General features: G+C 38.5%; 1 protein-coding gene across 6 annotated transcripts in view; it reads right to left on the bottom strand.

Moving 5' to 3' along the window:
• NUP210L (nucleoporin 210 like) overlaps positions 1 to 25525 on the bottom strand; it is a 272420-nt gene that overhangs the window by 171956 nt on the left and 74939 nt on the right. For all 6 annotated transcript variants that reach the window (XM_077156246.1, XM_077156243.1, XM_077156244.1 and 3 more), the window contains one exon: positions 12729 to 12927. In XM_077156246.1, coding sequence (XP_077012361.1) covers positions 12729 to 12927 — 199 coding nt within the window. The remainder of the gene's footprint in view (positions 1 to 12728; positions 12928 to 25525) is intronic.

The raw sequence follows: 25525 nt of genomic DNA on the forward strand, positions 1-25525 counted from the left end.
CATATAGTTTATTGTACCAATTTCTGCCTCTTGACTGGACAGTTTAATCCATTTATATTTAAAAGTAATTACTGATAAGGCAAGATTAACTTCTACCATTTTGCCAATCATTTTTTGTATGTTTTCTGCTTTTTTGGCCCCTCCCTTCCTCCTTTACTTCTGTTCTTTTTGTTTAGGTGATCTTTTGTAACGAGCCATTTTGCAACTCCTCTCATTTCCTTTTGTGTAGTTTTATTTTTCTTTTGCCTGGGCAGGCACCGGGAATTGAACCTGGGTCTCTGGCATGGCAGACGAGAACTCTGCCTACAGAACTACTGTGGCCCATCCCCTTTCGTGTAGATTTTAAAAGATATTTTCTATGTTGTTATCATGGGATTACATTTAACATCCTAAATCTATTACAGTTTAGTTTGTATTGATAACAATGTAACTTTAATAGCCTACACACACTCTATTCCTATATCTCTCTGACTCTCTTCTTTATACTGTTCTTGTCCAAAATTATATTTCTATATATTTTGTGTTCAGAAACAAAGGTTTATGATTTTTTTCTACGTTTGGATATTAAGTCATTTAAGAAGTAAAAGATGGGACTTCCAGGAAGATGGCCGACCAGAGTAGCTCAAAATTAGCCAGGTCCATGGAAAAGTTAGAGAAGGCACAGGAGGGTGACTGAGAGGTGGTGATTCAGAAGTGCCACCGACCTGGGAGAGCCTTCTACACCACATGCAGCAGGCCTGGTTGCAGAGGCTGAGGAACTAAGAGGCAGAAAGCTCGAGCCTGGTGCGGAGGCATGGAGCCATGGAGCCTGCAAGAGTGCATGGATGGGAATGCGGGACTAGGAAGCCAGGCAGTGTTTCTTGGAAGTGCTACCCTCAACAGCACAGCCCCGTGACCTGTGACTCACCTCACACCCCATGCAACTGAATCCCCTCACCTGCTCCCATTTCCCATGCTTCAGGTGCCCACATCCCTCCAGCCCCCAGTGTACATACCTGCCCAACCCCCACCCCAAGTGCAGCCCAACCCATGCCTCCTGCACCCTTCCTGAGCACTACCTCCCCTCCCAGTTCCCTGCAGGCTGCTGCCAGTGCATAAAGGTTGTGGGCACTAATCTTCATACCTAGGCTACCCTAACCCCTGCCCATAGTGTTGCACAGCCTCACCCTGCCCTGCCTGAGCTCAGCACATCCATTTCTGGCACTCCCAGTCCCACGCATGTGCACGGGCCCCCAATCACATCATTCATCTCTGGGAACCACACTTTATACCAGTCCTAGAACTGTGCATGCACACAACCTTCAGCCTCACTTTCTGGCTCTGAGAAAGTGCAGACTGGTGCAGCTGGGTCATATCTGCCCCCAATCCATGAAGGTGTAATGGCGACTTGCTGCCACAACTCTACACATACACATAAAGGGCCCCATGCCTTAGAAAAGTGCACACCAGTGTTATGCTCCCCAGACTGGTGCACCCACACAGCTATATCCTCCCTGGCCACTAGGTACACACATTCACAACCATCAGCTTAACATCCTCAACCTGCACCCATACCTGTCCTGAAACAAATCACTGTACTGAGCGCTCCACCCCGTGCGCTGCTCCCTGCAGCACAACAATCCCACAAACACAAGGCCTTAGACTACTGAAAGAAATCAACTCCCAAAGAAAATGCGACAAAGACAGCAGAAGATCACTAAGCATATCACAATACAGACAGATATAGCCCTGCCTAATGACTAAATTAAAACACCAGAGGAGACACAAACATTGGAACTACTAATCAAAGGTGTTCATACAACTCTAGTTAATAAAATAAGTAGGATAGCAAAGACATAAGGGAGATCAAGAAGACAGCAGAAGAGCCAAAGAGGAATTTGAAAAAATAAATAGAAAAATAGCAGAAATCAGTGAGATTAAAGACTCTGTTGAACAAATAAAAAACATACTACAGGCACACAACACCAGACTTGAAGAGACAGAAGAAAGAATAAGTGATACAGAGGACAGCATAATTGACTTCAAAGATTCAAGACAGCACATGGCAAAAAGATGGAAAAAATTGAATGGGAACTCAGGGAACTGATAGACAAAACAAAGCACAGAAATATAAGAATCACTGGTGTCCCAGAAGGAGAAGAGAGGAGTAAAGGACTAGGAAGAGTAGTTAAGGATATAATAGGAGAAAACTTCCGAACCCTCCTAAAGGACATAAATATACAAGTCAAAGAAGCCCAAAGAACTCCAAACAGAATAAATCCGAATAGGCCTTCCCCAAGGCACATACTAATCAGTCTGTCAAATGTTGAAGAGAAGCAGAAAATCCTGAAAGTGGCAAGAGAAAAACAATCTACTACATACAAGGGAAATCAAATAAGACTAACTTCAGACTACTCAACTAGCATCCTGAAGGCGAGAAGGCAGTAGTATGATATACTGCAGATCCTGAAAGAGAAAGATTTCAAGCCCAGAATTCTGTATCCAGCCAAACTGTCCTTCAAAATTGAGGGAGAGATTAAAGTTTTCACAGACAAAGAAGTCCTGAAGGAATTTGTCAACAGGAGGCACACCCTACAGGAAATACTAAAAGGAGTTCTGGCGGTTGAAAAAAAAAGACAGGAGAGGGAGGTGTGGAGGAGGGCACAGAATTGAAGAGTACCACTAAGGGTAATTTAAAGAACACAAAGAGAAAGAGGAAAAAGAATATATAGACCTGACAAATAAAATAAAAAGATAAGATGGTGGAATCAAGAAACACCTTTTCAGTAATAACTTTGAATGTTAATGGATTAAATTTGTTAAAAGATACAGATTGGCAGAAAGGATTAAGAAACATAATCCAGCTATATGCTGCTTACAAGAGACTCATCTTAGACACAAGGATGCAAATAGATTGAAAGTGAAAGGATGGAAAAAAGATTTTCCATGCAATTGTAACCAAAAGAAAGCAGGAGTAGATACACTAATATCGGACAAAATAAACTTTAACTGTAAAGACATCATAAGAGACAAAGAAGGACACTATATACTAATTAAAGGGTCAATTCACCAAGATGATATAATAATCATAAGTGTTTATGCTCCCAATCAAGCAGCTCCAAAGTACATGAGACAGATGTTGGCAAAACTGACAGGAGCGATAGATGTTCCAACAATGATAGTAGGAGACTTCAATACACCACTCACCTCTATAGATAGAACAACCAGACAGAAGATCAAGAAGGAAACAGAGAAGTTAAATAACTTGATAAATGAATTAGACCTAACAGACATATATAGGTCATTGCACCCAAAAGCACAAGTTTATACATTCTTCTCTTGTGCTCATGGAGCATTCTCCAGCATAGAGCAAATGCTGCGGCACAAAACAGGTCTTTATAAATTTAAAAATATTGAAATTATTCAAAGCACTTTCTCTGATCACAATGGGATGAAGCTGGATCTCAATAACCACCAAAGAACGAGAACATTCACCAATATATGGAGATTATATAACCCACTCTTAAACAACCAGTAGGTCAAAGAAGAAATTGCTAGAGAAGTCAGTAGCTATCTGGAGATGAACGAAAATGAGAATACAACATATCAGAATTTATGGGATGTGGCAAAGGTTGGGATGAGAGGGAAATTTATTGCCCTAAATGCATATATTAAAAAACAAGAAAGAACAAAAATTGAGAACTAACAGCAAACCTGGAGTACCTTGAGAAAGAACAGCAAACTAACCCCAGAGCAAACAGGAGAAGAGAAACAACAAAGATTAAAGTAGACATAAATGAATGGAAGAACAAAAGAACAATAGAAAATACCAATAAAAGCAAAAGTTGGTTCTTTGAGAAAATCAATAAAATTAATGAGCCACTAGGAAGCCTGAGAAAGAAAAAAAGAGAGACGCAAATAAACAAAATCAGAAATGAGAAGGGGTGCATTACGATAGACTCTGAAGAAATAAAAGAAATCATAAGAGGATACTATGAACAACTATATGCAAACAAACTAGACAACTTAAATGAAATGGAAAAATTCCTGGAGACATACAAATAAGCTACACTGACTCAAGAAGAAAGAGAACATCTCAGCAAACCAATCACAAGTAAAGAGATTCAATCAGTCATCAAAAAATCTTCCTACAAAGAAAAGCCCAGGGCCAGATGGCTTCACAGAGGAATTTTATCAAACATTCCAGAAAAAACAAACACCAATCCTGCTCAAACTTTTCCAAAAAATTGAAGAAAAAGGAACTCTATCTAGCTCATTTTATGAAGCTAATATCATTTTAATACCAAAACCAGGTAAAGATGCTATAAGAAAGGAAAAATACAGGCCAATCTCCCTAATGAACATAGATGCTAAAATTCTCAATAAAATATATTGGCAAGTCAAATCCAGCAGCACATTAAAATAATTATGTTCATAGCAGCATTATTCACAATTGCCAAAAGATGGAAATAAACCAAATGCCCATCAACAGACGAGTGGATCAACACAATGTTGTATAAACATACTATGGAATATTATGCAGCAGTAAGACAAAATGACGTCCTGAAGCCCCTGACAAGATGGATGAGCCTCGAGGACATACTGCTGAGCAAAATCAGCCATACACAAAAGGACAGATACTGTATGATTCCACTTTTGTGACCATGGTACAGGTAAAAATCAGAGGCTTATAATACAAAATATAGGGGATTTAGAGATACATAGAAGCTAGAGATGGGTGAACCGTTAGCTAAAGACGTTGAACTCCAATGCATGGGAATAGATAGTAGTGAAGGTGGTTCTCTAGTGGGTCTAGAAGTAATATTACCATATTGAAGATGAACAAGATTGAAAGGGGTTGTATAGACCTACGTGTCCCACTGATTCACACTAGAAATATGAATTAGTTCTTGTAAGAATTACTTCAAAGAAATGATTCTTGTATAAAGAATGTCTAAGTCCAGGGTACAAGGGGAAAACTGCTATTGCATGCTATGAGCTATGTTCAAAAGGAAACCATCAGCATTACTACACTAACAGCTAAGAGGTAAATAATGGGACAAGGGACAAGAGTTAAGAGGAGGTTTAGATTTCCTTTTTGGCGAAGGTGTGTTTACTGATTTTCTGTCTCTTGGGAACAATGAAATTATATAAAATTGAGAATATTGATGGATTGTGGACTTTGGGCCTTCTATATGATGTCCGATGAATGCAGGTGGCTGAAGGATGCACTGACAGAGAAATAGATTGGTGAACGATGGTGTATACTTATGAACGAAGGTTGTGCTGCTACAAAAAGGAACAATGTCGTGAGGCATGCAACGATGTGAGTGAACATGTGGGATATTTGGTGAGACTAAATAAGCCAGGAACAAAAAAAACAACAATGGTATGGTCACTTTTAGAAAATGCTAATAAGAAAATAGAGTCTAGATTATAAGCTTTTAGAGCTGACACATTAAGTATGGAGTGGTGATTGTTATTTCTGGAGTTTGAGAAGCTGTTTTATATATATAACCTACATTTAGAGATAAGAATGAAGCTGAACAGGTTGGGGTTAAAGTAATTCAGAACATAGGGGTAAGGAAGATAGTGTCTATATTCTAGAACCACACATACTCTTTGAGACCACTGGAAGAAAGGTTTATTTGATCTGGACCTGAAATTTTCTGTAGTGCATAATCTAATTCAACTATCTGTATAGCACATTTGAACAACTGAAACACAGGAAGCACGGAATAAGAAAGAAGTCCTCTAATCCTATACAGGTTATTGTAATGCCTGGATACATCCTAGAGTACATTAAGCCAATAATCAAAAAGTACTGGCAAAGTCCCCTGAGGGAGGGGAGAAAGAATATGGAACTATTAAATCTTACCATCAGGGAATCTCCTGATAATGTGTCAAACTTTAGGGACACCCAAATCAATAGGCCATGCCCTCGCTCATGAGGCTTACTCTTGTGAAGCTTATGTAGATAGCAGAGAAGCTTAGATTACCTATAGGCATCCTTAAGAGTTACTTCTGGAGGACCTCTGTTGTTGCTCAGATGTGGCCTCAGTTTCTCTAAGCCCAACTGTGCAAGTGAAATCATTGCCCTCCCCACTACATGGGACATGACATCCAGGGGTGAAAGTCTCCCTGGTAATTTGGAAGATGACTCCCAGGGATGAATCCAGACCTGGCACCATGGGATCAACAATTATATCCTGACCAAAAGGGGGAAAGGATGTGTAATTAATAAAGTATCAGTGGCAGAGAGCATTCAAATAGAGTTGAGAGGCTACTCTAGTGGTTGCTCTTACTCAAGCTTCAGGTAGACCTTGCTACCTATCATAACCTACCAACTCCAGCCAGGACCATTCCAATCAATCCTAAAAAACACCTAGGGCAATATATAAGATTCCACAAGGGGACTTCCGGAGAAGATGGCAGCTTAGTAAGACGCGCGGGTCTTAGTTCCTCCTCCAGAAAAGCAACTAAAGAAACAGAAACAATACGAAACAGCTCCCGGAGTCACGACAGAGACCAAAAAGACAGCGTACCCCATTCTGGAACAGCTGAACGGGCAGGGAGAATCTGCTGCGGTGAGATACCCGAGGGGCGCGCGTTTTCCCGGCCGGGGCGGCTGGCGACTGGGGTCCCCTCCACGCACGTGGCTCCCCGGTCTGACTGGGAACGTTGGATAGCGGGGCCCTCCCGTCACGCTTGGCGTTTCGGGCCAGCTGGGCAATTAGGACCGGCACTCTCCCAAGCCGCAGCGGCCAGCGACCCCCGCCTCCACACGCGGTTTCCCGGGCCAACTGCCGTGCAGACAGACGAGCGCCACGAGCGCCACCTCCTGGGCAGGAAAAGAAAAACAGAGCCCAGAGATTTCACAGAAAAAGCTTTCAACCAGCCGGGTCCCACACCCAGGGAAATCTGATCAAATGCCCAGACACCAGCAGAAAATAATGGATGACGCTCGGAAAATTGAAGATATGGCCCAGTCAAAGGAACAAACCAATAGTTCAAATGAGATACAGGAGCTGAGACAACTAATGCTGAATATACAAACAGAAATGGAAAAACTCTTCAAAAACCAAATCAATAAATTGAGGGAGGACATGAAGAAGACATGGGCTGAACAAAAAGAAGAAATAGAAAATCTGAAAAAACAAATCACAGAACTTATGGGAGTGAAGGACAAAGAAGAAAAAATGGAAAAAACAATGGATACCTACAATGGTAGATCTAAAGAGACAGAAGCTACAATTAGTGAACTGGAGGATGGAACATCTGAATTCCAAAAAGAAACAGAAACTATAGGGAAAAGAATGGAAAAACTTGAGCAGGGGATCAGGGAACTGAATGACAATATGAAGCGCACAAATATACGTGTTGTGGGTGTCCCAGAAGGAGAAGAGAAGGGAAAAGGAGGAGAAAAACTAATGGAAGAAATTATCACTGAAAATTTCCCAACTCTTATGAAAGACCTAAATTTGCAGATCCAAGAAGTGCAGCGCACCCCAAAGAGAATAGACCCAAATAGGCGTTCTCCAAGACACTTACTAGTTAGAATGTCAGAGGTCAAAGAGAAAGAGAGGATCTTGAAAGCAGCAAGAGAAAAACAATCTGTCACATACAAGGGAAACCCAATAAGACTATGTGTAGATTTCTCAACAGAAATCATGGAAGCTAGAAGACAGTGGGATGATATATTTAAATTACTAAAAGAGAAAAACTTCCAACCAAGACTCCTATATCCAGCAAAATTGTCCTTCAAAAATGAAGGAGAAATTAAAACATTTATAGACAAAAAGTCACTGAGAGAATTTGTGACCAAGAGACCAGCTCTGCAAGAAATACTAAAGGGAGCACTAGAGTCAGATACGAAAAGACAGAAGAGAGAGGTATGGAGTAAAGTGTAGAAAGAAGGAAAATCAGATATGATATATATAATACAAAAGCCAAAATGGTAGAGGAAAATATTATCCAAACAGTAAGAATACTAAAAGTTAATGGACTGAATTTCCCAATCAAAAGACATAGAATGGCAGAATGGATTACGACCCAGCAATACCACTGCTAGGTATCTACTCAAAGAACTTAAGGGCAAAGACACAGACGGACATTTGCACACCAGTGTTTATAGCAGCATTATTTACAATTGCAAAGAGATGGAAACAGCCAAAATGTCCGTCAACAGACGAGTGGCTAAACAAACTGTGGCGTATACCTACGATGGAATATTATGCAGCTTTAAGACAGACTAAACTTATGAAGCATGTAATAACATGGATGGACCTAGAGAACATTATGCTGAGTGAGTCTAGCCAAAAACTAAAGGACAAATACTGTAAGGTCCCACTGATGTGAACCGACATTCGAGAATCAGCTTGGAATATATCATTGGTAACAGAGACCAGCAGGAGTTAGAAACAGGGTAAGATAATGGGTAATTGGAGCTGAAGGGATACAGACTGTGCAACAGGACTAGATACAAAAACTCAAAAATGGACAGCACAATAATACCTAATTGTAATGTAACTATGTTAAAACACTGAATGAAGCTGCACCTGAACTATAGTTTTTTGTTTGTTTGTTTGTTTGTATCTTTTGTTTTTATTTTTTCTTTTTCCTTTATATATATATATATATATATATATATATTTATTATTATTATTATTTTAATTTTCATCTCTATATTAACATTCTATATCTTTTTCTGCTGTTTTGCTAGTTCTTTTCCTAAATCGATGCAAATGTACTAAGAAATGATGATCATACATCTATGTGATGATACTAAGAATTACTGAGTGCATTTGTAGAATGGAATGATTTCTAAATGTTGTGTTAATTTCTTTTCTTTTTTTTGATTAATAAAAAAATTTAAAAAAAAATTAGGGGGAAAAAAAATAAAATAAAAAAATTAAAAAAAATAAAAAAAAAAAGAAAAAGAAAAAGTATAGAAATTTATAATCCATTGCCCAGAGATTAGCATGGTTAACATATTAATGTGATTTCTACTTAAATTCTAGTATTTTTTCTTTATATAATATTTTCATAAAATTGAACTGTAGTAGGTATAGCTTGGAATGTCTATTTTGCTTAATTTTATGTCATCAGTAGTACCCTATATACTAAAAGCATAATTAATAGCTTTATGATATTTTACTGTATCAATGTACGAGAATTTTATTAATTAATTACATGTTGTTGGACATTTAAAAAAAAAAAAAAGATTGGCTGTTAAACTGGATTAGGTGGAGACATGTCTCTACCCATATGGGTGGGTCTTGATTAGTTTACTGGAATGCTATAAAAGAGAAGACATGTTGGAGAACGTTAGAGATTCTGAGAGAGCAGAACGACATAGCTACAGTATGCAGAGTTGGTAAGCCAGCGACCCTTGGAGATGAAGAAGGAAAGTGCCTCCCTGGGAGCTTCATGAAACAAGAAGTCTGGAGAGAAAAACTGGCAGATGATACCATGTTTGCCACATGCCTTTCCAGCCGAGAGAGAAACCCTGTTTGTGTTTGCCATGTGCCTTTCCAGATGAGAGAGCAACTCTGACCATGTTCGCCATGTGCCTTTCCACTTAAGAGAGAAATCTTGAACTTCATCAGCCTTCTTGAACCAAAGTGTCTGTTCCTGGATGCCTTAGATTGGACACTTCTATAGACTTGTTTTAATTGGGACATTTTCTCGGCCTTAGAACTGTAATCTAGCAACTTATTAAATTCCCCTTAAAAAAAAAAAAAAAAAAAAGATTCCACAAGGGTTTCAGGCACTAGAGTAACTTTCCAGAAACCAACAATCTCCAGAGGGGTCCCTGGTCCAGATAAGTCCTGAAACCTAGCCCACCCTCTCCAGAATATCAAATAGTTCCATCTCTCTACCCCGTATTACTGACAGACTCTTCCAGTATCAAAAATTTAGAATTGCCATAGCCCAAACAACTCCAAAGAGAGGTATGGAAAGATCAAAGGTGATGGTGGAATTATACATTGAAGATAGGACCTAACAAATGAATATGAATGCTGAATCATTAAACTGATATCTCTCATAGTCTCCAGTATTTTAGAGCAGCTAGAAGTAAAAACCTAAAATTGTGACCCATGTCAAAGTCTGAAATAGGTTCTACAACTAACTGTGGTGCTATGCTTTCAAATTTATAGCTTTTTTATATATATGTTATTGTTCACACACAAAAAAAGAAGGAAAAAATGTCAATTGTGATGATAAAAATGTATTTAAGCCCTCTAGCCTCCTATATTCTGGAGCAGCTAGAAAGAAAAATCTGAGAGGATTGTGTGGTAGCCCATGACAAACTCTGGGATCTATCCTGTAACCACTTTTTGAAGACTGCTTTGAAAACCATTGTTTTTTCATTTCTTTGCTTTGTATATATGTTATACCATACAATAAAAAAAGTTAAAAAAAAAAAAAGGAAGTAAAAGACAGCATTGCAAATGAAAAAAGCAGTAATACTTGTATTTGCTGTTACATATACAGAGGTCTTTATTTCTCCATACAGAAACGAGTTACTATCTAGATGTATCTCTTCTTTCAACATGAAAAGCTTCTTTCAGAGTTTCTTTAAGGCAAGTTCAGTGGTTCATTACCACATCTTTTGTTTATCTGGAAATGTCTTAATTTCTCCTTCATTTTGAAGGACAGTTTTGCCAGATATGTTAGTCTCGGTAGAAATTTTTTTCTGTCAGCACTTTATGTTATTTCTCTGTCTTCTGGCCCCCAGGATTTTTAATGAGAAATACAATGTTAATCATATTAAGGATCTCTTGTAAGTGAACGATTGCATCTCTCTTACTGTTTTCATGTTTCTCTTTGCCTTAGGTTTTGACAGTTTAACTATAATGTCTCCCAGTGTACTTCTCTTTATGTTGATCCTGCCTGGAGTTTACTGAGTTTCTTAGATTTGTATCTTTCATTGGATTTGGAAAATTTTTGTCCATTTTTCCTTCAAAAATATTTTCTCCCCTTTTTGTTCTTTTATCCTTCAGGGATTCTTATGCTGCAGATACTGATACACTTGATAGTTTCCCACAGATTCCTTGGCTCTGTTCATTTTTTTAATTATTATTTTTTCTTTCTGTTCCTCAGACTGGATAATTTCAATTGTCTTATCTTCAAGTTGATTCATTATTTCTTCTGCTTGCTTCAGTCTGCTTTTGAACCCCTCTATTGAATTTCTTCATTTCAATTATTCTACTTTTCAGCTCCAGAATTTCTATTTGGTTTCTCTTTATAATTTGTATCTTATAACTGAAGTTCTCATTTTGTTCATGTATTGTTTTCCTAATATCCTTTAGTTCTTTGTTCATGTTTTCCTTTAGTTTATTGACCTTAGTTAAGAGAGTTGATTGAAGATCTTTGATTAGTAATTCCAGGAACCTGGCTTCCTCTGGGATAGTTTCAGTTGAGTTATTTTTAAATTGTGACTGGGCCATACTTTTCCCATGTCCTTACATGGTTTGTAATTTTCTGGAGAGAACTGGATATTTGTGTATTATATTCTGATCATTTTAGAAATCCTGTTCTCCCTTTCCTCAGTTTACCAGACCAAGAAGAAAAAGAAATAAAAAGGGTGACGAATGAAAGAAATCAAGAGAGAGAGAAAGAAAATACAAGCAAAACATGGAAGAAGAAGAGGAGGACAAGGAGGAGGAGGAGCAGGAGGAAGAAGAGGTTGGTGGGAAGCTGGAAGCTGCTGCTACTGAGGCTGAAACCCAGGCCAGTGTCCATGCTGGTGCCTGAGATGTGCCCAGTCAAAAAACACAAAAGAAGAGAAAGAAATAAAAACAATCCAAAAAAGATGTGTGTGTATTTATGTCCTGGTAGATGCTGCTATGAGGTCAGAAGGTGCTGTTGTTGAGAGATCTGAAACAACAGTTAGTTTTGGTACTGGTCCCTCAAGCATCCACCTGACCAAGAAACACACAAAAACAGCCACACCATAAATAAATAAATAAGTAAATAAAGAAGATAAACAAAAACAAAGAAAACCAGACAAAATGTTCTGGTAGCTGCTGGTGGGAAACTGGAACCCTTGCTGCCAAGAGAGAGGAAACCAAGACCAGCATTTATGCCTAGGCCAAAAAAACACAAGAAAACCCCTAAAGAATGGGAGAAAGGTCAAAAGGTGATAGTGGAGTTAATACAGAGAAGGTAGTGCTTAACAAACAAGTACAAGTCAATATATGAAAAGTATTCAGAACAGTGCCTGGAAAACAGCAGATGCTAAATAGTAATCAGATGGCACTATTGATATTATTGATGAAAAAAACAATGAGAATCAGGGTCAAATATGAAGTTCGATGACAGGAAACAATGTTGACTTTTATGTATAGCTTATTCAGACTTTCCTTTTTATTAGAAATTTATTAAGAGACTTTTCGTTTTAAAATAAATTTATCACATATACATACTAAATGGTAGTGCATTCCTCTTAGAAGGAAGAATGGCATATATATTAAAGAAAGAAAGAGGAAAAGAAATGAGGTTGGCAACTGACATTATCTGGCTACAATGAAATCCTGGACAGGTTATTCAGTTTTTTTGCCTTTATTTCTTCATCTGCAAACAAGAAGAATAACACCAACTACAAGGCAGTTGACAGAATAAATAAAAGTATTGTAAAGGAAAGCAATATGGAAATTTAGGCTATTATTGTAGCTCCTGAATTGATGGCTGGCCCTTAATACAAAAGACAAAGGAAGGATAAAAATTAAGTCTACTTTTCTTACCTTCCTTAAGAAATGTAAATACTCCTTGCTTATCCATGTTCAGACCCAAGGATAAATGAGAGCAGTCTGTGAATGCGATAGCCTCTTTGGTCTCCTTATTTACATGATACATTGCAATGGGGATTTCTATAATCTGGCCAATCTCCACATCGGCATGAAATGGTAACAGGTCCATTTTGTTCAGTTGCAGGACATATATCTGAAGGGGAAAAAAGTAATTCATCTTTCAGTAAAGTTACATTAGGAAAAATCTTAGAAATAAAAATATGATTCCCTAAATATTTAAAAGCTTATAGCATATATAAGGCACTGTGCTGGTGCTGAACATGAATGGCACTCCTTTTTTAACTTTTTTAAAATTGTATAATATAACATATATACAATGCAAAGAATGAAAAAAAAGCAATAAGTTTTCAAAGCACTCTTAAACAAGTGGTTCCAGGACAGATCCCAGCGTTTGTCATGGGCTACCGTACGATCCTCATAGATCTTTCCTTCTAGCTGCTCCAGAATATAGAAGCCTAGAAGGAATAAATATTTTTTTTATCATCACAATCAGCATTTTTTTACCATTTATACAAAAAAGCAATAAATTTCAAAGCACTGCACAACAATTTGTTGTAGAACAGATTTCAAAGTTTGATATGGGTTACAATTCCACAATTTTAGGTTTTTATTTCAGCTGCTCTAAGATACTGGTGACTAAAAGAAATATAAATTTAATGGTTCAGCAATCATATTTGTCTGTTAAACTGCATCTTCTCTGTATAACCCCACCATCACCTTTGATCTTTCTATCCCACTCTTTAGGGGTATTTGGGCTATGGACATTCTTTTTCATGTTGGAAGGGTCTATCAATAATACAGGGTAGGGAGATGGAACTAGCTGATGTTCTGGAGAAGCTGGGCCCTCTAGGTTTCAGGATTTATCTGGTCCAGAGATCCATCTGGAGGTTGTAGGTTTCTGGAAAGTTACCCTAGTGCATGGAACCTTTGTAGAATCTTATATATTGCCATAGGTATTCTTTAGGATTGGCTGGAATGGTTTTTGTTGGGGTTTGGCAAGTTATGGTTTAACTGAAGCTTCAGTAAGAGTAACCTCCAGACTCTGTTTGAACTCTCTCAGCCTCTGATACTATATTAGTTACACTTCTTTTCCTGCTTTGGTCAGGATGGAATTGTTGGTCCCAGGGTGCCAGGGCTGGATTCATCCCTGGGAATCATCTTCCACGCTGCCAGGGAGACTTTCACCCCTGGATGTCATGTCCCACATACTGGGGAAGGCAATGATTTCACTTACAGAGTTGGGCTTAGAGAGAGTGAGGTCACATCTTAGCAACAAAAGAGGTCCTCCAGAAGTTAACTCTTAGGCATATCTATAGGTAGGCTAAGCTTCTCCACTACCTACATAAGCTTCACAAGAGTAAGGATTGCACTGTTCATTCACAATCAATTGATCTCTCTAAAACATCTAACACCGTACAGCTGGGGTCTGACAAACTATGGTGGGCATACAGCATGTTTTTGTATGGCTGCTGCAAGCCAAGAATTGCTTTTACATTTTTTTAATAGCTGTAAAATCAACAACAACAAAGAAGAATACGAGAAAGAGACCATATGTGTCCTGCAAAGCCTAACACATTTACCATCTGGCCCTTCATAGAAAAAGTTTGATGACCTTTGACTTCGAGCACTCCTTCTTTCTTGGTTTCTTTTACTTTGTTTTTTCTGTGACTTTCTGTATTTCTTCTGCTGGTTCCTCTTTGTGCCAGTTTGCAAGTATTGTGTAACCACAGAAAAGCCAAGTACTTTAATCCTGATTGAGTATTGTAGGGTGGAAGCTTTTGATTAGATTATCCCCATGGAGATGTGGTGTGCCCGATTGTGGGTGTGGCCTTTTGATTAGATGATGTGACTCCTCCTACTCAGGGTGGTCTTGATTAGTTTACTAGACTCCATTAAAAGGGGAAACATTTTGGAGAAATGACAGAGACACTTGGAGAACAGCTGCTACAGAGCTGACAGACACTGATGTTGGAGATGTTTGAAGTGCTGAGAGAGAGAGCAGATGCCTAGACACAGGCAGAGCCCAGCAGATGTTGCCATTTTCCCTCCTTTGAGACGCTAAGCAAGCCAGAACCCAGAGTTGTGTCGTGAAGGAGGTAAGTAAAGGCCCACAGATGCTTAGAGAGGAAACCACAGGAAACAGAAGCTAAAAGCAAAAAAGCCCAGGAGCAAGGGACCAGCAGATGCCAGTCCCTTGCCAGCTGACAGAGGTGTTCCAGATGGCATCAGCATTTCTTGAGTGAAGGTAACTGTGCCAGTTTGAATCTGTTGTGTACTCCAGAAAAGCCAGGTTCTTTAATTCTCATTTAATATCACTGTGTGGGAGCTTTTTGATTGTTTCCATGGAGATGTGACCCACCCAATTGTGGGTAGTAACTTTTGATTAGATGGTTTCCATGGAGATGTGTCTCTACCCATTCAAGGTGGGGCTGCTCACTGGAGCCCTTTAAGAGGGAACCATTTTGGAAAAAGCTTTAGAGCCCACGCAGCCAGAGACCTTTGGAGATGATGAAGGAAAATGCCCTGGGGGGAGCTTCATGAAACAAGAAGGTGGGAGACTAGTATACTTCACCATGTGTCCTTCCAGCTGAGAGAGAAACCCCGAACTTCATTGGCCTTTCTTGAGTGAAGGTAGTCTCTTATTAGTGCCTTAATTTGAACATTTTCATAGCCTTGCCTCAATTTGGACATTTTTACAGCCTTAGAATTTTAAATTTGCAACTTAATAAATTCCCCTTTTTAAAAACCACTCCATTTCTGGTATATTGCATTCTGGCAGCTTGCAACTAAAACAGTAACCTCTTGTTGGTGCCTTAATTTGGACATTTTTGTGGCTTTAGAACTGTAAGCTTGTAACATGATAAATTTTCTTTTTAAAAGCCGTTCCATTTCTGGTATATTGCATTCCAGTAGCTTTAACAAACCAAAACAGATTTTTGTATCAGAGAAGTGGGATGCTGAGGTTTGCAAATACCAAACATGTTAGAACATCTTTCTAATGGATAAGAGAAAGATTTTGGAAGAACTGTGGGGATCTCGATAGAGAAGGCCTAGAATGTTTTGCAAAGACTAATGGTAAAAATGCAAACTCTAAAGATACCGTCAATGAGGCTTTAGACAGAAATAGTGAACATGTTGTTGCAGACTGGAAGGAAGGTATTCTTTGTGGGTGGAAGTTAGAATTTGAGAGTGATGAATTTGGATATTTAGCAGAAGAAATTTCCAAACTAAATGTAGAAAATGCAGGCTGGCTGTTCCTTGCCATTTATAGTAAAATGCAACAGGAAAGAGATAAGTTGAGAAATGAACTCTTGAGTACAAAGAAACCAGAAATTGATGATCTGGAAAATTCTGGGATTCCAGAAAGTAAGACCCCAGTCAACAGGGCCCCACGTGAGGATTTATCCAAACATGGAAGCAGTCAGCCATTACAGGAAAGGCCAAGATGGGAGATGAACTTACCCAGAAAGGATTTGTGGAAAGTCCTATTCTCTGATGGCTTTGTACTACATGGAAACTCAACAAATTTTTTGTGAGATCTGTATGAATGGACACATACAAGTCTGGACTAAAAGGGACAGAACAGGGACAAGTTGAAGGAAAAATGACTTCAGAGGCAGACCCAGGGAAGCTAAGGTCTAGAGCTAGGAAATGTCAGGCCAGGAGAATGGACCCATCCATACATGTGGACAGGGTGAGTTTGCCCCAGAAGCAGTGAGCAGACCTTCTGCTTCATTGCTCAGGAATGGCTGTGTCACCCCAGGCCTTGGAGAGAGTGCAGTGCATAAACCAGGGATTGGGGGGAGTCTGGCTGCCATCCCATTGTTCTGGAGAGATAAGCATGTGTCCCAGAGATGGCAGAGATCCCAGTGTTACCCTGATGTTTGGAGAGAGTGAGGCCAAGAGAAAGGTGGTTCCCCCAATGCACCCCGGTGTTGCAACTCATCCCAGCATTTGGAGAGAAAGCAAGACTGCTGTGTAGGCCCTTGGAAAGGGAGGGACTTCTGCTTTCTAAAGCCACAAGGATAAATGACTCTCAGACTTTAAAATCCAATGGTGGTCATTACTGCAGGGTGCTGAAAATAGATGGTAATTAATATTTTTAAATTTTGCCTTATGTGTAGACTAAAGCAAAAAATGTTTATTTGGTACAAAATTTGTATTTTGACTAGCACATTCCCTAATATAACTTATACAGACAGTTTAACTGAACATCATAAGTACATGGAACCTTGAGTAGGACATAAGATTTTGTTGGTTTGTCCAGAGTGATGCCCCGATAAATCCCAGAGTGATTTGAACAATGAATAAAAAAAGTATTTGCAAAGTCCCCTTCTGGGAATGATGAGAACGGGGGAAAATTCAACTTCCCCAAGTAGAATTCTTGATATTCTCACAAGCAGTGCGGACAATCAAAGCTATAGGCTGAGTCCCCAATCTTGGGGTTTGTTCATATGAAACTTAACCCCACAGGGGATAGGTCAAGCCTACTTAAAATTAGGCCTAAGAGTCACCCCCAAGAGAACCTCTTTTGTGCTCAGATGTGGCCTCTCTCTCCAGCCAACACAACAAGCAAACTCACCACCCTTCCCTTGTGTACGTGGGACATGACTCCCAGGGGTGTGGAACTTCCTGGCAATGTGGGACAAAAATCCTAGAATGAGCTGAGACTCAGCGTCAAAGGACTGAGAAAACCCCTAGAATGAACTGAGGCTCAGCATCAATGGATTGAGAAAACCTTCTTGACCAAAAGGGGGAAGAGAGAAATGAGACAAAAGTGTCAATGGCTGAGAGATTCCAAACAGTCGAGAGGTTATCCTGGAGGTTATTCTTACACATTAAATAGATATCACCTTGGTAGTCAAGATGTAGTGGAGAGGCTGGAGGGAACTGCCTGAAAACTGCCAGTAGCTGTGTTCCAGTAGCCGTGTTTCTTGAAGATGATTGTATAATAATACAGCTTTCACAATGTGACTGTGTGATTGTGAAAACCTTGTGTCTGATGCTCCTTTTATCTACCGTATCCACAGATGAGTAAAACATATGGAATAAAGATGAATAATAGGGGAACAAATGTTAAAATAAATTTAGAGTGAAATGCTGGTGATTGGTGAGGGTGAGGGGTGGGGGGTAATGGTATGTATGAATTTTTTTCTGGTTTTTTTTTTATTTCTTTTTCTGAATATATGCAAATGTTCCAAGAAATGATCATGATGATGAATATGCAACTATGTGATGATATTGTAAATTACTAATTGTATATGTAGAACGGAATGATCAAAAGTTACGAGTGTTTGCGTTTGTTTGGTGCTTTTTGGTATTTAAAAAAATTTTTTTTAATTAAAAAAAAAATCCAATGGCGTTTGCTCTGCAGGTTTTAGGAACTGTTTGGGACCTTTGACCCATTTTCCTTTCACTATAACCCTATGGAAATGGGAATATGCATTCTTTGACTGTCCCTCCTTTGCATATCGACAGCAGATAATTTGTTCTGAGTTTAACAGGTCAATAGCCAGAGTAGAATTTTTTGCTTTAGGACAGACAATGCCTGTATCTGACTTTGATGAGATTTTGTACTGTTTCTGACTCTGTATTGCATTTGTATTGTTACTGAATTGATTTAAGACTTTGTGACTTGTGGTAGAATGAATATATTTCATATATGGAAAGAAGATGTCTTTGCGGGGTCCAGAGGGTGGAATGTGCTGGTTTGAAAGTGCTGTATACCCTAGAAAATCATGCCCTTTAATCCTGATTCAATATTGTAGGGTGGAAACTTTTGATTAGGTATGTTCATGGAGATGTGTCATGCCCAATTGTAGGTATGGCCTTTTGACTAGATGGAGATATGACTCTGCCCATTCAGGGTGGGTCTTGATTAGTTTACTGGAGATCTTTGAAGGGAAAAACATTTTAGAGAAATGAAAGAGACACTTGGAGAACAGTTGCTTCAGAGCTGACACAAACACGGATGTTTGAAGATGCCTGGAACACTGAGAGAGAGAGAGTTGACATCTAGATACAGGCTGAGCCAGCAGATGTTGCCATGTACCTTCCCTTGAAATGCTAAGCAAGCCAGAACCCAGAATTGTGTCCCAGAGCAGCTGACTGAAGGCCCACAGGTGCTTAGAGAGGGAACCACAGGAAACAGAGGCTAAAAGCAACGGAGCACAGGAGCAACGGATCAGCAGATGCCAGCCATGTGCCTTCCCAGCTGACAGGTTATCTGAACAGCATCAGCATTTCTTGAATAAGGGTAACCTCTTGTTGGTGCCTTAATTTGGACATTTTCACTGCCTTAGAACTGTAAATTTGTAATGTAATGAATTCCTTTTTAAAAAGACATTCTCTATCTGGTATATTGCATTCCAGCAGCTTTAACAAATTAACAAACTCTTCTTCTGTCTATGTCTCTTAACATGACACTCATATTACACAGGGTCCATCTTCTTTTCTGACACAATATGCTCCTCCTGGGAAACCTTATCCAGTCCCAAAGTTTCAATGACTAATCTTATACTGATAACTCAAATTTTTAACTCCAACCCTAACCTTTCAGTTGAATGTCAAATCTCTATTTCAAATTGCAAACTTCCACTTGACACACTAAACGTCACACTAAAAATGTATCCAAAAAACACACTACAGATCATACCTGTGTCTATAAATCTTCTACTTTTTTTTATTCCACTGGGAGTGAAATCTGATTAAGACTACCTCTAAAACAACTCCCAATTTGTCCCCTTGTATTTTTAATACCATGTCCGTAGTTCAGGCTTAACTGAAGTCTTTGTCTTCACTTTCTCCCCTCAATCCATTCTAACCTATACCATACCAGTTTTTGTATCTTAAAAAAAAAGCTGTTTTTTATAGCCATTGTCTGATTATAAAAATAATTAGACATCTATCTAAACACAAGCCTCACCACATAACTGACATACTTAAAGACTTGTGATGGTTCCCCATTGTCTACAGCAAAGGGTCCACAGAGTTCTCTGAAAAGGGCCAGATAGCAAATATTTTAGGCTTTGTGGGCCACACAGTCTCTATCTCAATACTTAATTCTGATGTGGTGGTGTAAAAGCAGCCATAGACCATACACGAACAAATAGGGTAGTAGTGTTCCCATAAAACTTTATTTACAAATAAAGCGAGCAAGCAGGATTTGACCCAAATGACTTAGTTTATCTTTAAACCATAAAGTCTTATTCAAGTTCTTCACCTATTTCATAATAATTTCTAACTATTCCCATTCACAACAATTCTCTTTTATAACTAATAGTACTTTTTCTGTACAATTGAACTAGCTCTCAATTATATACTGCTTTAAAATGCCTAACATTGCATTTCCTTAAAGTGTTATTTAGCTTTTCATATGGATATACCTTCTTAAATGGACTTCAGATTCTTTGAGGTAGGGATGGTGTGTTATGATACTTTGCATCTCTTATAATACCTAGCATATGGTTAAGTACTTAGAAGGCACTCAGTAAGTGTCCACTAGATGATGGCAAATACCAAGTGCTGCAGCAAAGAGTAACACATATCAAGATGCGTTAGAAGTGGGAGAAAAATAGGAAAATGATTAAATAACGTAGTAAAAAAAAGCATTTCAATCTTTTAGAAAGAAGATGACAAATAAAACTCTAAGATTAGAGGTGGAGTGAGATATTTCAGGGCTCTGTCCCCCACAGAAGTTTTGAACAACCAGCAGGAACTGGTAGAAACATCTTTCTCACAGCTCCAGAAAACAATTAAAGAACTGCGGTAATGGAGGAGTGCCAAATCAATAAAAAGTCTACTTAAGAGTGGTAGGATCTCTATAGCCCTGGCTGGACCTTACCCCACCCCTCACTGTCTCAAAACAGAGCCCACACTCCCAGGGTGTGGATCCTTGGTCCCAATCTGGAGGGAGCAAAGTAACCCTTGCACACATACTGGGTACATGTATGTACGACCTAGTCTGTCTGGTGGTGGCCTGAGGAACTTGCCAGACCAAAACTTGCCCTGCATGTAGAAGGCCGCTCAGAGTTCTCCTACAGAACACTATGGGAGAACAATTAAGTCATGCTGCCTGAAACAAGGGATTCTTGGTTGTAGAATATACAGTACGGTGCCTGGGACCTGAAGAAACTGTTTCCTAGAGAAGAAGACACATTCATAACCACATAAACAGGGAAATTCCTAAGGTCCCACACATGCTGAAGACAAAACACATGCACACAAAGCATCAGGGAGGCCCCTAAGCTTTGGTCTGAAACTATTCTTCAAACTCATTATATGGATCAGCCCTGAAGGAGAGCACTTGCACAGGCCACTCAGCAAAAGACTGAAAATGGTGTTTTCTTCTCCTCAGTTAGGTCCTGGAATTCAAGGAGAGCTTTTTCATAACAATAGCTGGATACAAGCATAAGGAATATATGTCTTAGAGTCTAAATTTCAGTGATAAGACATTAAATATCAAAATGCCCAGGTTTCAACAACAAGTGGTCCTAAATATTGTTCAAAGAGCTAAAGGAAAACATGGACAAAGAACTAAAGGAATTCAGGAAAACAACAAATAAACACAAAGAAAATGCCAATAAATAGATTATGAAGAGGTACCAAACAGAGCTGAAGACCACAGAAACAGAAATTTTAAATTCCCTAGAGGGGCTTAACAACAGATTGAAGCTGGCAGAAGAAAGAATCAGAGAACTTGAAGAAAAGACAATTGAAATCCTTCAGTCTGAGGAGCAGAAGGGAAAAAGAATGAGGAAATTGGAAAGAGCCTGAGGAAACTGTGGGGCACCATCAAGCATCCAAACATATACAAGATGGGAGTCCCAGAAGGAGAAGAAAGAGAGAAAGGGTCAGAGAAAATATTCAAAGAAATAATGGCTGAAAACTTTCCAAATTCAATGAAAGACATGAATATACACATCCAAGAGGCCTGATGAACTCCAAACAGGATAAATCCAAATGATCCACGCAGCAAGGGAGGAGAAAAGGCTCAAAGTGATATTATTGGGTCATATGAAAAAATGGAATATAGATTATAAGGATTATATCAATGTTCAATTTCTTGAACTTGCTAACTGTACTTAAGGTGGTCACATAAGTGAACATCCTTGTTCTTAGGAAATATACATAGCAGTATTAAATGTTCAAGGACCATGATATCAATATCCTACACTCAAGTGTTCAGAAAATGAACTGACAGACAAATATATAGAATTATATGACAAATGTGCCAAAATGGTGGATTGAACTAGTAGATCTGGGTATCTGTGGGGAGGGTAGATATGTTGTTGTTGTTCATATTATTTTTGTAACTGTAATTTTTTTAAGTATTTCAAAATAAAAAGTTAAAAATATATGAAATTAGAAATAAAGTTATTATAAAGGTCATTTAAAGATCATGTGTAAAATAATAATGACAAATTTAGCTAAGATTTACTGAGTGTTGAATATATGCCAAGCACTGGGATAAATAGTATCTCATTTATTCCTAACAACAACCCCTTGGGTACATACTATCATTATCCCAGTTTTAAAGATGAGAACAACATAAAAGCTAAAGAACTGGCCATTAAGTGAAGTAGGATTCAACCCAGATCCAAGAATATTTAAGGAAAGTGTATGTTCAGATTGAATTTGAGCATTATTAAATAGCCAAGTTTGACTGAAGTTTTTTTTCTCCAAGCCCATTAATAGTCACTTAAACAGTTGCGGCACAAGAAATAATAAAAACTGTCCTTTTTTTGTTACAAGAAAGAAATTTTGTATGATAGCTGCACGCATGATATGCCAATTTTCTCAAAATCTCTTCTGCAATAACATTTCATTAATAATCTGGTCATAGGTTGATTCAATGAGGTTACAGGTGACAGGCAGCAAGGTGGTAAAAATATCAAACTTATTGAGGAATTAGAAGAACCAAATATTTACTGACTGCATAGAAGGAACACCATACTAGGTTTTACATACTTTACATAAGTTAAATGTAAATGTAAGTTCTAGTTCTCTATTAATAGAATAACAATGCTACTGTCAAGTAAGCCTATGTTTTAAATGCTTTCACTTTAAATAAAAATTACAGAACCTGTGGATGGTTAGGTTCTGGTGTCAACTTGACCAAATGATTATGCCCAGTTGTCTGGTTTGACAAGCACTGGCCTAACATTGCTGCAAGGATATTTCTGGGTAGTTGATAAACTGGCTACCGCATTAAGTCATCAGTCAGTTGATTGCATCTGTGGCTGATTACGTTTCTAAGGCTGTCCCCCACCAATTAGATAATCCAATCAGTTGAAGGCTTTTAAGGAAGAAGAGAGACCCTTTCACTGCTTCTTCAGCCAGCAAGCTAAAATACAGTGCAAAAGTACACTGTTTAACAGCATGGTACTGGCATAAAGATAGATATACTGACCAATGGAATCAAATAGTGTGTTCAGATACAGACCCTCTCATCTAAGGACAATCGATCTTTGATACCGCAGTCAAGCCAACTCACCTGGGACAGAACAGTCTCTTCAATAAATGGTGCCTAGAGAACTGGATATCCATGTGCAAAAGAGTGAAAATAAAAATAAAAATAAAAAGTTAAAAATATATGAAATTAGAAATAAAGTTATTATAAAGGTCATTTAAAGATCATGTGTAAAATAATAATGACAAATTTAGCTAAGATTTACTGAGTGTTGAATATATGCCAAGCACTGGGATAAATAGTATCTCATTTATTCCTAACAACAACCCCTTGGGTACATACTATCATTATCCCAGTTTTAAAGATGAGAACAACATAAAAGCTAAAGAACTGAGGGTCTGTATCACACCCTATAAAAAATTAATTCAAAATGGATCAAAGACCTAAACATTAGATCTAAGACCATAAAACTGTTAGAAGAAAATGTAGGGAAATATCTTATATATCTTATAATAGGAGGCAGTTCCCTAGACCTTATACCATAGCATGAGCATTGAAGAAATAAATAAATAAATAAATAAATAAATAAATGGGAACTCCTCAAAATTAAACACTTTAGTGCATCAAAGATTTTCGTCAAGAAAGTAAAAAGACAGCCTACACAATGGCAGACAATATATGGAAACAATATATCAGATAGAGGTCTAGTATAGTATCCAGAATATATAAAGAGATTATTCAACTCAACAACAAAAAGACAGACAACCTAATTACAAAATGGGCAAAAGACTTGAACAGACCCTTCTCAGAAGAGGAGATACAAATAGCCAAAAGGCACATAAAAAGATGCTCAACTTTCCTGGCTATTAGGGAAATGCAAATCAAAACCACAATGAGATGTCATCTCATACCCACCAGAATGGCCATTATCAACGAAACAGAAAATGACAAGTGCTGGAGAGGATGTGGAGAAAGAGGCACACTTATCCACTGTTGGTGGGAATGTTAAATGATACAACTGCTGTGGAAGGCACTTTGGCGGTTCCTCAGGAAGCTAAGTATAGAATTGCCATATGATGCAGCAATACCATTGCTAGGTGTCTACTCAGAGGACATGAGGGCAAGAACACAAACAGACATTTGCACGCCAATGTTTATAGCAGCATTATTTACAATTGCAAAGAGATGGAAACAGCTAAATTGTCCATCAACAGAAGAGTGGCTAAGCAAGCTGTGGTATATACATACGATGGAATATTATGCAGCTGTATGACAGAATAAAGTCATGAAGCATGTAACAACATGAATGGACCTTAAGGACATTATGCTGAGTGAGATTAGCCAGAAACAAAAGAACAAATACTATATGGTCTCACTGATACAAACTGACATTAGCAAATGAACTTGGGGAATTTCATTGGTAACAGAGACTATAAGGAGATAGAAATAGGGTAAGATATTGGGTAATTGGAGTTGAAGGGATACAGATTATGCAACAGGACTAATCATAAAAAAAGCAGAAATGGATAGCACAATACTACCTAACTGTATTACTATGATGTTAGAACACTGAATGAAGCTGAATGTGAGAATGATAGAGGAAGGAGGCCTGGGGGCACAAATGAAATCAGAAGGAAAGTTAGAAAATAAAACTGAGATGGTATAATCTAGGAATGCCTAGAGTGTATAATGATAGTGACTAAATGTGCAAATTTAAAAACGTTTCTGCATGAGGAAGAATAAAGGAATGTCAATAATGCAGCGTGTTGAAAATAGATGGCAATTAATATTTTAAAACTTTAACATATGTGTTAGACAAGCAAAAAATGTTTATTTGGTACAAAATTTATATTTGACATTTTCTAATATAACTTATGTGGACAGCTTAATCAAACACCATAGTACTTGGAACCTTGCATAGGGCATGAGATTTTGTAGGTTTGTCCAGAATGATGCCCAGATAAATCCCAGACCGATTTGAACAGTGAATAGGGAAGTATTTGCAGAGTCCTCTAGGGGAAATGGTGAGAAAGGGGGAAAATTCAACTTCCCTAAGTGGAGAATTCTTGATATTCTCACAGTCAGTGGGGACAGCCAAAGCAATAGGCCGAGCCTCCAATCTTGGGGTTTGTTCATATGAAACTTAATCCCTCAAAGGACAGGCTAAGCCTACTTAAAATTAGGCCTAAGAGTCACCCCCAAGAGAACCTCTTCTGTTGCTCAGTTGCAGTCTCTCTCTCTTGGCCAACAGAGCAAGCAAACTCACTACCCTCCCCCTCTCTATGTGGGACATGACTCCCAGGGGTGTGGAACTTCCTGG

The sequence above is a fragment of the Tamandua tetradactyla genome, chromosome 4 (genome assembly GCF_023851605.1).
Source record: "Tamandua tetradactyla isolate mTamTet1 chromosome 4, mTamTet1.pri, whole genome shotgun sequence".
Lineage (NCBI taxonomy): Eukaryota > Metazoa > Chordata > Mammalia > Pilosa > Myrmecophagidae > Tamandua > Tamandua tetradactyla.